We start from the raw sequence: 11,706 nt of genomic DNA, 5'->3' as shown, positions 1-11,706 counted from the left end.
CGGCCATGAATTATTTACTCAGCCTAAAGCTTGGAACGTTTCAGTGATGTATGAAGGACCGGGGCACAGAAAATAGAACAATTATTTGCAGAAAATGTGAAGTTTTCTTATATTAAAACTCTCCCTTTGTGTTCCGTGGTGCTCCTAGGTGCCATCAGTCTTAGGAACAGACAAGTCAGACAAACCCATTGTTCTTGTGCAAATCCTGGCAGAAGAAGAGATAGGAAAGTAAAACAGGTTGCTACTTCCGACAGCCTGCGAACAGTAATCAGTACCTGTTGGCATGGTTTTTAAAAATCCATTTTAGGTCAATTTATTTAGTTATAAACTGCCAGAGAGAATTATTTTAATTTTTCATGGAAGCCTATGGGCTAGGTGGCGCTAAATCAGCAGATCAATCTTCGTTTTATTTCTTAGGGACATAAAACTTCTCTTACGTGGTTTGTTCATAAAACTGCCAGGTCGTCCACACAACTATGGCCTAAGGTCCTTCACAAGCGTTGGATAATTAAAGAGGGCATTGATTGCTTTTGCTGCGGGTTTGCCAACCTATAGGCATACTGTAGATATGGTACTTACAGTAGTGATGGAGGAACAGCAAGGTGAGATCAGAACCACTATTGTCTGTATGGTTCACAGCTGATGATTTGAATAAATAGAAAGACAGATAAATAGACATAAGGTAGATAGATATATAGATAGATAGATATATTAGACAGATAGATATATAGAGATATTAGACAGATAGGTAGATAAAGACTTGTAGCTAATGATAGATAATAGATATATATATAATAAATAGATAGATAGATAATTGATAGATATGAGATAGATAGGTAGATACAGAATGATTTGGTAGATAATGATAGCTGACAGGTAGACAGAGAGATAGATAGATAGCTAGATAGATAGATAGATAGATAGAGAGATAGATATATTAGACAGATAGATATATAGAGATATTAGACAGATAGGTAGATAAAGACTTGTAGCTAATGATAGATAATAGATAGATATATATATATAATAAATAAATAGATAGATAGATAGATAGATAATTGATAGATATGAGATAGACAGGTAGATACAGAATGATTTGGTAGATAATGATAGCTGACAGGTAGACAGAGAGATAGATAGATAGCTAGATAGATAGAGAGATAGATAGAGAGATAGATAGATAGATAGAGAGATAGATAGAGAGATAGATAGGTAGATAGATTAGATAGCGATGGACAGACATATAGGAATGTATATATATTATCCAGACAGATCTATAGATATATATACTGTAGATAGATAGATAAATGTATAGAGGAGACTTGGATCTTTGTTCTACACTTTCTATAGTTTGAATTTAAATGTGTAAAGTCTATGTACACCTTCGGAAGCAATTTTTTGTCTTTTTTTGGCAAAAAAAATAAATCATATTTTCAATTAGTTTTTATTCAATATATTGAGCTGTTCTGTTACAAAGGGTTAACAGTTTTTCTAGCTGTATGATTAGTACTTTTTTACTTTCACTTTGTGCCCGGTCATCTAATAACCCTTATCTCTAATTTACTGAGAGCTAATAAACACTTATTTAAGCCACATTCTTATCAGTAAGATAAGGACTGAGCTGTAATGAGAGTTTATAAGGTGCAGAGAGCAGAGACGAGGAGCCATCAGGTGAGCTGGCTGACAGCCATCAGGTGAGCTGGCTGACAGAACAAAATGAAATGTCAGATCCTGCTACTAAAGCTTCTCCGCCCTGTACAGAAAAAAGGGCTCCATATTTTTTTTAATAAAGACCATATTTTTTTTAAATTATTACCTTCGGTAATTACGTCTATAAGTGAATAGAAGAATGAAAAATACCCTTAACTCTGTCTGGTGCTCTTTTTAACATTTTGATTTTGAGTGGTAAGCCCATTGAAATCTATTTCCAAGTAGATGTATTAGTATTTATCTATCAGCAGTGTATCCCGGCTGGTGAGGTCACTGTATGTGAATATCTGCTGGTAACACAGCCTGTCATTAGGAAGCAGTTGCTATAAGCCTATTGTATAGAAAGCACTGATTTCATGGTCTCTGCTGTCATTTTTTTTCTCTCAAATTGAGTGTTTCCCCTTAACTCAGTATAATCTACACTCCGTCCCCAACCCCCGCTGTCAAACCATAATCGAATTCCTGCCGGGAATGAGGACAATATAATTATCCTCTTGAGCGGTTACTGAGATGTAAATTCTGTGTAATTATTATTTGTTTCAAAGTGTTGCTTTTTATGTTACACTCTATAAACCGTTCCCTATGGAATCCATAGTAGGCGGGAGAAGATTACTGTAGGTGATTGTGATATCATGGCGCCTCATACGGACAAAGGCTACCGTAATGAGGGGGGTCCACTTTGGAAAAGCCCTTTTTGTTAGAAGGGTGACTGATTAGAAGGAGTCCTATTAACCCCTTAGTGACCAAGCCTGTTTGGGCCTTAATTTAGGCAATCTGACATGTGTCATTTTAGCTTAGAATAACTTTGTAACGGTTTTGCACATCAAAGTATTTCTGACATTGTTTTCTCGTCACATATTGTACTTTACTTAGGTGGTAAAATTCTACCGATAAAATATGCGTATCTTTATTAAAAAAGTGAAAATTGATGAAAATTTCAAAAAATTGGCATATTTTCCTATTTTCAACTGCAGTATTTCACATACATACATAAATACTATTCAATATTTTTATCAAAAATATATTTCCACATCTTTACTTTATTTTGGTTGCACTTATAAAATTTTTAAACTTTTTATTTATTTATTTAGATGTGTGTGTGGGGGGGCCATATTGCTTTATTTATTTATTTATTTAGATATTTAACATATCTGGGGGCCATATTGCTAGGGGACCCGATCGGGGCATAATTTGAACTTCTCTCTCCTCTCCGGAGGAGAGAGACCTTACTGAGAGCAGCGGTTGAGCGGACGGCTTTCAGTCTGCGCATGCGCCGGGTCGCCGCCATCTTTCATGAGGGTAAGGGGGTGGGGTGGGGGTGAGGATCGGGACCAAGTTTAGAGCAAGAAGCCCTGGGGGACCCGATCGCTGCACCGGAGACTTTCTCCCTCCTCTCTTACATGAGAGGAGGGAGAAAGTTTAGTGCGGGCAGCTCCGCTGCCGGCATTTTCTGTGATCGCCGTGATAAAGTGTATCACGGCAATCACGTGATCAGAGACCGCTCTGTCACGGTCACTGATCACTGCCCCAAGCCCTCAGGTACCTCCAGTAGCTGCGGGCACGGAGCTACAGCGCTTGATTTTATTGCTAACTTGGGCTGAAGTGCCGCCGTAAAAAGGCGGCGCTCCAGCCCAAGGCCCCTTAGTGACCGCCGTAAAAACACGTATGGGTGGTCACTAAGGGGTTAAGGGACCCCCAGTGATCAGCTCTACTCTTCTGTCATGGAACCTAGCAGTAATTGTTCAATTACTCTGCAGCCCCACCCCAGGGGAAATGGGGTATTGCACAATCCTCATTGGTTGTTTGTGTGATGGATCCTCCAGAGTCGAAGAAACTCCTTGAGGCTGCTCCCCATACAGTATCCAAATAACATGCAGTAGCCAACATAATACTGCCATACCATTCATATATAATACTGCAATTTAATTCCTACCATGCACCTCTAGATAGTACTGATTGTGTTCAGTTTGCTTTTGTTCTTCCATTCCTTGGGGTATCCTAGTTAAATGGGTTGGCCCATCTCAGACATTGATGGCATATCACGCTAGGATATGTCGTCAATGTCAGATAGGTGCAGGTCCTGCCTATGGGACCTTCTCCTATCTCCTGAACGGGGCCCCCAAAGTGGAGAGAGAGTGTCTGTGCATGCACAGCCACCCTTCGTTCACCACTATAGGAGTTCTGAAAATGGCAGAGCGCTGGCTCAGCTATTTCCGGCAGCCGAATAGCATGGTATGGAGAGGTGGCTGCGCTTGCGCAGTGCGATCTCCATTCACTGCTATGGGACTTCCAAAAATTCTCAAGTGGGCTTATCTGGCTATTTTTGGAGCTTTGGGAGCCCCATTCTAGAGAAGGGAGTGGGTGACAGAGCTCTGACAATGATTGCATAGCCAAGCAATATGCCATCAATGTCTGAGAGGAGCCAACCCCTTTAATAGGGAGCCTGAGTAATGTAAGCATTAGGGGCATTCTTTTGGGTATTGCTTACATGTCTATAATTTGCCAACTAATACTGGTAAGAGTGGTTACATCACATTCAGAAAAAAAATAACGCAATAAGGGGGTTTCTTTATAAAATAATTTATTCCATGCTCATGAAAAAATACATATGACTAACTAACATGGTAGTAAGGACCAATATTTTACACTATCATTAGTGTTTTTTGGAATGTACAGTATTATTTACTGCCTTGTGTTGCTTTACACTGTACAGCTGAAACACGAAGCAAGAAAAATGATTGTTGTATAATCCCCCCTTTATCTGGGTGAAGTGGTCTGTTCTGCAACAAGCACACAAACAGACAACATTTCTATCCAATTGATTGCATCACTGGAAAAGACCAACAGACACAGATAATAGGGGGGATGACTACAATGAGAAACAGTGTAGTCAGGTAATTTAGGATGTTTTTTCCTTTCTGCTTTGCAACAACAAATACAGTAGAAAAGGCAATATATTATTCACCCATTTTGTTATTTGAAAGGAGAAGTCATACTTTAAAGCAGGCATACTCAACCTGCGGCCCTGCAGCTGTTGCAAAACTACCACTCCCAGCAGTCTACAGCTACTAGAGTATGGGAGTTGTAGTTTTGAAACAGCTGAAGGCCCACAGCTTAAGCATTATTGCTTTAAAGGTTATGGACACCTTTGGGGCATTTTTTTAATGTCTGCATTGTACTCATTTTGAGCAAAATAATTTTTTTCATTTGGTCTTTATTACATTTTGAGCCCCTTTCTCTGTACAGCCTTGAGATTCTCTAGAAGGAGTCTCTGTATTTTTACTGTGTTCAGTCAGGCAGCTCAGCTGACGGCTCCTTATCTCTGACCTTATGAACACTCATTATAGCTCAATTATTATCTTACTGATAAGAATGTGACTTAAATACGTTTTATAACCTTTTAGTAAAAACGTGGCAAAACGTGAAAGTACGTTTCTCACAGCTAGACAGTTAACTCATTGTGACAGAACGACTGAATATTTTTAATAAAGACCAATTGAAAAAATGATTTTTAGCCCAAAATGAGTAAAAAAAATTGCCTCCGAAGGTGTCCACAGCCTTTAACAAGAACCTGTCGTTAGGATGTGCAAATTTGATTAGGATATTATTGCTGCTCAGCTCCACTGAATTGAATGGATTCGAGCTGCAATACCACACACAATCTGTGGACAGGGGGGCACTGTTTTTGAAATAAAGTAGCCATGTTTTTTTTTTTTAATTCTGCACAGCCCCCATAATATCTATGTACAGGGCAATAAAACAAGAAAACCATCAGAAATAACAATGTCATATCAAATATCAACAGTACTGTTACTTTATAGCACTCATTATAATCATATTTTAGATACATTTTTACATTGTATTTATTATAAATAATAAAATTTCTTCTGTGTCTCCTCTTCTTCTACTTGCAACCATGCTAAATATTTAGCTTATATACAGTAATATAAAGTACATTCTTACAAAGGGTGTGCATAACCCCATGTCTGTTTAAACAATGAGTAAAAGGATTTTCCACCTGTCCCCTCCCCTGCCATGTATGCTGTAGTAAATATGTGTGTTCCTCATGAAATACCAATTCTGGAGCATTTTTTTCACATAAATATGTGTTGTGCTGTTCCTCTGTTATTCCTCCTGAAAATTCAGAATTAATTGACACCTGGGCATTACCATTCTCCTTGTCAAAGGGGTGTGTCTCTATACAGTCAGCAATGTCTGGACGCTATCAGACTGTGTAGAGACATACCCTCAGCTGATAACACCCAGTACTAGGAAGGATAACAGAGGAACGTCACAATGTAGAGCTATAAGGTAAGATGCTCCAGAATTGTTATTTTGTGAAGAATTAGTGTTTAATAAATTAGAAACATCAGGAGAGCTGATATATTGTTTTAAAATATTTAAAAAGGTTATCTCATGAAGAATGCAAAAAATGAGAATCAGACATCATATAGTACATGACAATCTCTTTCTAACAAAGCTAGAACCAGCCCTGTACCTCACATGGATCCAGAGATCTCCCCATTCGTGTTCTGCTAGATTTATATAAAGCTGTCAGCTTAAGGGGTGTGTCATTTCTCAGAGGTGTGTCATTTCTCAGGGGTGTGTCCTTTCTCAGGGGTGTGTCCTTTCTGCTGCAGCTGGTGGCAGTTGAAGGATGGAACTGAGCAAGTGCTTCCGTCTCAGTGAGCAGGACAGAGAAATTAGAAAAAGCAAACAGCAGGTGGCGCTATAAAGATGGGTTTCATTGAATAACTCTGTAGCTACAATACACTTTTAATTACATGGAATTACAAAAGTATTCAGATCCAGGTGCTGGTTTGAAAACTGTGGTTTGAAAACTTTTTTTTGTGGGGCAAACTCTTTAAAGGACAAAGTCAGGCAAAAACAGAGAACGGGGATAAGAAAAAAAAAATCAAAAAAGAGTGTTAGTCAGAGTCCCTCCTGGATTGGACTTCGGAGGGGTCAAGGAGTAACTGGCAGGGCGCCAAAGGATGGACGGAATTGAGAGGAAAAGAGAAAGGCTGCCAGTGGTGGTTATGTACAGTATGTACAGAAAACCATTACATAGATAATGATAAAGTCAGAAAGGGGAGAAAAAATTGATATAACCACAGGGGTGGCGCCAATCTGCTAGTCGTGAATCTAGATGGTTAGGGTATTTATAGGAAGATCAAGACGGTAAGCATTGAAAAGTATGGAGCCGAGCTGTTGGGCCCCTGCTGCTTCTTTTATACCCACCTGTAAGTGCTATCAAAGTAAAAAGCATAAAATCATAAATTCATAACATCCATATAGAGAAGGATAGAAATAACAAAAAGAAATGTGATCCAGAAAAAGACTCACTTCACCAGGGAGGTGTTTTGTGGGATAAAGCTCAAGACAAAAAAAAAACAACCTCCCTCGCCTGGATCGCTCGTAGAATCTTTGGAAGAAACGGCAGTTCCACAATAGGTACTTCTTGTTAATTCCCTTTAATGGTAAAAACAGGTCTGGCTCAACGCGTTTCGGGGTCACATTAGTCCCCCTTCATCAAGAGCAGTCATAAAACAATCATAAATGGATGACAAAGAACACAGAGTATATATAGAGGTATACAAGTACCGCCAAATAGGTAACATTTAGTGTCATTTCCAGTTCCGGGTGTCCAGGAAGTGGTGTGTTCCACTGTGGAACGTACTTGCTTATTAGTATATTTAGGCAAATATTTTCACAAATAAAAACAATGATATTCATAATACAATGGGGTATGAGGCGACCTATTTCACCTATGTAGGGGGAGAGAAGAAAGGTGACAGGCCTGGTGTGGAGAAAATTGAAAAAGAGATCATTCCCCGGTGTCGGCGGGACCGGAAGTGATGGTAGAACATGCACTCCTATGGTATTTAGTAGTATGAAATAATGGGCAGGGTGTACCTAGCTTGTTGAGAATGTGCACCGTCATATACAGTACAGACCAAAAGTTTGGACACACCTTCTCATTCAAAGAGTTTTCTTTATTTTCATGACTATGAAAATTGTAGATTCACACTGAAGGCATCAAAACTATGAATTAACACATGTGGAATTATATACATAACAAAAAAGTGTGAAACAACTGAAAATATGTCATATTCTAGGTTCTTCAAAGTAGCCACCTTTTGCTTTGATTACTGCTTTGCACACTCTTGGCATTCTCTTGATTAGCTTCAAGAGGTAGTCATCTGAAATGGTCTTCGAACAGTCTTAAAGGAGTTCCCAGAGATGCTTAGCACTTGTTGGCCCTTTTGCCTTCACTCTGCGGTCCAGCTCACCCCAAACCATCTCGATTGGGTTCAGGTCCGGTGACTGTGGAGGCCAGGTCATCTGGCGCAGAACCCCATCACTCTCCTTCATGGTCAAATAGCCCTTACACAGCCTGGAGGTGTGTTTGGGGTCATTGTCCTGTTGAAAAATAAATGATGGTCCAACTAAACGCAAACGGAATAGCATGCCGCTGCAAGATGCTGTGATAGCCATGCTGGTTCAGTATGCCTTCAATTTGGAATAAATCCCCAACAGTGTCACCAGCAAAGCACCCCCACACCATCACACCTCCTCCTCCATGCTTCACGGTGGGAACCAGGCATGTAGAGTCCATCTGTTCACCTTTTCTGCGTCGCACAAAGACACGGTGGTTGGAACCAAAGATCTCAAATTTGGACTCATCAGACCAAAGCACAGATTTCCACTGGTCTAATGTCCATTCCTTGTGTTCTTTAGCCCAAACAAGTCTCTTCTGCTTGTTGCCTGTCCTTAGCAGTGGTTTCCTAGCATATATTCTACCATGAATGCCTGATTCACACAGTCTCCTCTTAACAGTTGTTCTAGAGATGTGTCTGCTGCTAGAACTCTGTGTGGCATTGACCTGGTCTCTAATCTGAGCTGCTGTTAACCTGCGATTTCTGAGGCTGGTGACTGGGATGAACTTATCCTCCGCAGCAGAGGTGACTCTTGGTCTTCCTTTCCTGGGGCGGTCCGCATGTGAGACAGTTTCTTTGTAGCGCTTGATGGTGTTTGTGACTGCACTTGGGGACACTTTCAATGTTTTCCCAATTTTTCGGACTGACGGACCTTCATTTCTTAAAGTAATGATGGCCACTCGTTTTTCTTTACTTAGCTGCTTTTTTCTTGCCATAATACAAATTCTAACAGTCTATTCAGTAGGACTATCAGCTGTGTATATCCACCTGACCTCCACAACGCAACTAATGGCCCCAACCCCATTTATAAGGCAAGAAATCCCACTTATTAAACCTGACAGGGCACACCTGTGAAGTGAAAACCATTTCAGGTGACTACCTCTTGAAGCTCATCAAGAGAATGCCAAGAGTGTGCAAAGCAGTAATCAAAGCAAAAGGTGGCTACTTTGAAGAACCTAGAATATGACATATTTTCAGTTGTTTCACACTTTTTTGTTATGTATATAATTCCACATGTGTTAATTCATAGTTTTAATGCTTCATAGTCATGAAAATAAAGAAAACTCTTTGAATGAGAAGGTGTGTCCAAACTTTTGGTCTGTACTGTATATGGAGCGAAGCTTCAATCTGTGCTGCCCCCAATACTGCAGAATGTCATGTCCATGTGGTCATCACTTGAGCTGACGATCCTTTTACGCAGCCTGATCGATGTCCTGTTTACATTGGGCAATGATCAGCAAAGAGCATTTTTATGGACCCTCGGACACCAAATCACAGGCCTGTGTAAAAGGGCCTTAATGGTCATCCATGAATGCTCAAGTATAATATAAGGACACGCATATGTTTGGAAAACCTATCATCAAGCTTGCCCTAAACCTCAGTCTACTCCTCCCATGCAAGACAAAGCATGTCTGTTTAGAAAGACCCTAAGTTTAAAGGGGTTACAACATATGGGACATTAATGGCATATGGTCTATATGCCATCAATGTCAGATAGGTGCAGGTTCCAAGTCTGGGACCTGCTCATGTTTCCTGAATGGAGCCCCCAAAATGAACAGAGAGCGCGGCCACCCTCCGTTTACCACTATTGGAGTTCTGAAAATGGTCGAGGTAGTCCTATAGTGGTGGAGTGATGGCCGCAATTTTCAGTTTAGTCTAATTTTCAGTTTAGAAATGTAATACCAGGTCAAATATTACTTTATTCATTCTATAGAATGAACATATATCATGAAGAATACCTAGGCCTAGTAGGCATCATAACGATAGTCTAGACAGTCAGAAGTCTACAATCTTTGGAGCTCACACCTATATCAAATATTGCATCGGTAACGTTTACCTTCTTTAATAAATCATAATGAGGTCTGTTCCTTTGACCAGTCTTGAACCCATCTGACCCATGCATCTTATTAAGTTGTGTCTTTCAAGTCTACTTGTTGGCTTGGTACATTAGTCATGATAATTGAAATCCAATATTAGCAGAAGCCAATATACTGACAGTGAAATGTCACCATTCTGAACAAGGATCCATAACGCAAATTGTACTCGTTAGTGGAATCCATTGTACAATCTGTCTTTACAAAAGTGAATGATCTCTTACACTCAAAGTTCAATAAGACCATTCCTTAGGACAAAGAGTGGCCTGTTATATCAGGTGTTTCGCTCATTATGATCCCAGGATAGCAGTTTTCGCAATTATCCCCCTTCGATAAGGGACAGTTTAGTTTGGACCTTTTGGTGGAATGTAAAGAGTTCTTGTAAGACAGCAGTTTAGGTATTGACGTTGGAGATCCATCAGAAAATGAGAAACTAAAGAGAGAAACCATCCTGTTGTGGTATATGCTCTTCATATGCTTTGCCGACCGGTAGAGATCCCCAACGAAACAATAACATATTGGGTTAAGACTAGAGTTTGTCAGCCCGAGCCATTGAGCAAAAGGCCTCAATTGAAGAATCCAAGGGGATGGTGTATCATCTTGAGAAGGTTTTGGAATACTGAAATCAATCCAAATATCCATCAAGTACACCGGAAGCCAAGAAACTGCAAAAAGTGACACCAAGGCCACCACCATTTTGGCAATCTTCTTCCTGACTTTCAATCGGGACACTGGTAAAGACTGGTTCCTGGAGTCGCAATCTTTGAAGTTGCCTGAGGAGCTCCATAATTTTCGTATGGTGAGGAAGCAAATTACCAAATTGAACAGTACCGGCAAGCAATACAAAGAACAGAACAGAAGGAAGTTGTAGGCCTGCTTGAACATGACGTGGGGCCAAATCTCAGTACAGATGGGAAACACTAAAGGAAGTCCTTGGGCGATCTCTATCTCATCTCTTTTATTCATAAATATTAGAGGCAAGCAGATGCTGGAGGATATGACCCACACCACAACAATCGTGCCATAGATTTTCTTCTGGGTGAAGAAGGATCTAGCGTTTAATGGGTTATGGACATTATAATACCTATTGACGCTGATGACTGTAAGACTTAGTACACTTGCCGAAACAGACACGGCCTGGATAAAGGGCACTGCCCTACAGAGGAAGTCTCCATATACCCAGGCTTTGTAGATCAAATTGCCAACCGTAATGGGCATACACACGCAGACCACCATGAGGTCGCAGATGGCCAAATTTATAAGTAGACTTCTGGTGGCGCTCAAACTGGATGTCCTGCCAGTCCTCTTCCGAGTCAACACCTTAATAGACATTATATTGCCAATGATACCCACAACAAAAGATAGGATGTACATGGCGGTGAGGCTTATGGTCACAGGTTCCTTAACGAAGAGAAAGAGCATTTTCTCCAGCTCCCCTATGTCCAGTTCCTTAGTGTCATTTCCGAAGATCTGCACAGACACATTGCCCTTTATGGTGAAGTCTGGAAAAGAATAGTTATACATGGGAGTATGTGCGGTGGAATTCATTGCTTCCTTTAGGCGGGCGAACAGGACGTTGATAATTTTAGCTCAAGATTTAATTGGGAGAACTTGGCATCGCCTCCTGCTATTTCGCTCTCTTCAGCCGCTATATATTGTTTTTGCATGATGCGAATGCCGAC

At 40.3% G+C, this 11,706-nt stretch overlaps 1 protein-coding gene across 1 annotated transcript; it reads right to left on the bottom strand.

The window, feature by feature from the left end:
- Positions 1-10,273: 10,273 nt before the first annotated feature.
- On the bottom strand, positions 10,274-11,572 carry LOC122945467 (QRFP-like peptide receptor). The gene has a single exon (XM_044304534.1). It carries the CDS (start codon positions 11,570-11,572, stop codon positions 10,274-10,276), a length of 1,299 nt encoding a protein of 432 aa, XP_044160469.1.
- Between the last annotated feature and the right edge of the window lie 134 nt (positions 11,573-11,706).

The sequence above is a fragment of the Bufo gargarizans genome, chromosome 8 (assembly GCF_014858855.1).
Source record: "Bufo gargarizans isolate SCDJY-AF-19 chromosome 8, ASM1485885v1, whole genome shotgun sequence".
Classification (NCBI taxonomy): Eukaryota; Metazoa; Chordata; class Amphibia; order Anura; family Bufonidae; genus Bufo; species Bufo gargarizans.
This window is presented reverse-complemented; position numbering and strand designations above follow the sequence as displayed.

What these genes read in the sequence shown, in the direction of transcription:
- LOC122945467 (XM_044304534.1), bottom strand. Translation starts at nt 11,572, where the DNA reads ATGAATTCCACCGCACATACTCCCATGTATAACTATTCTTTTCCAGAC.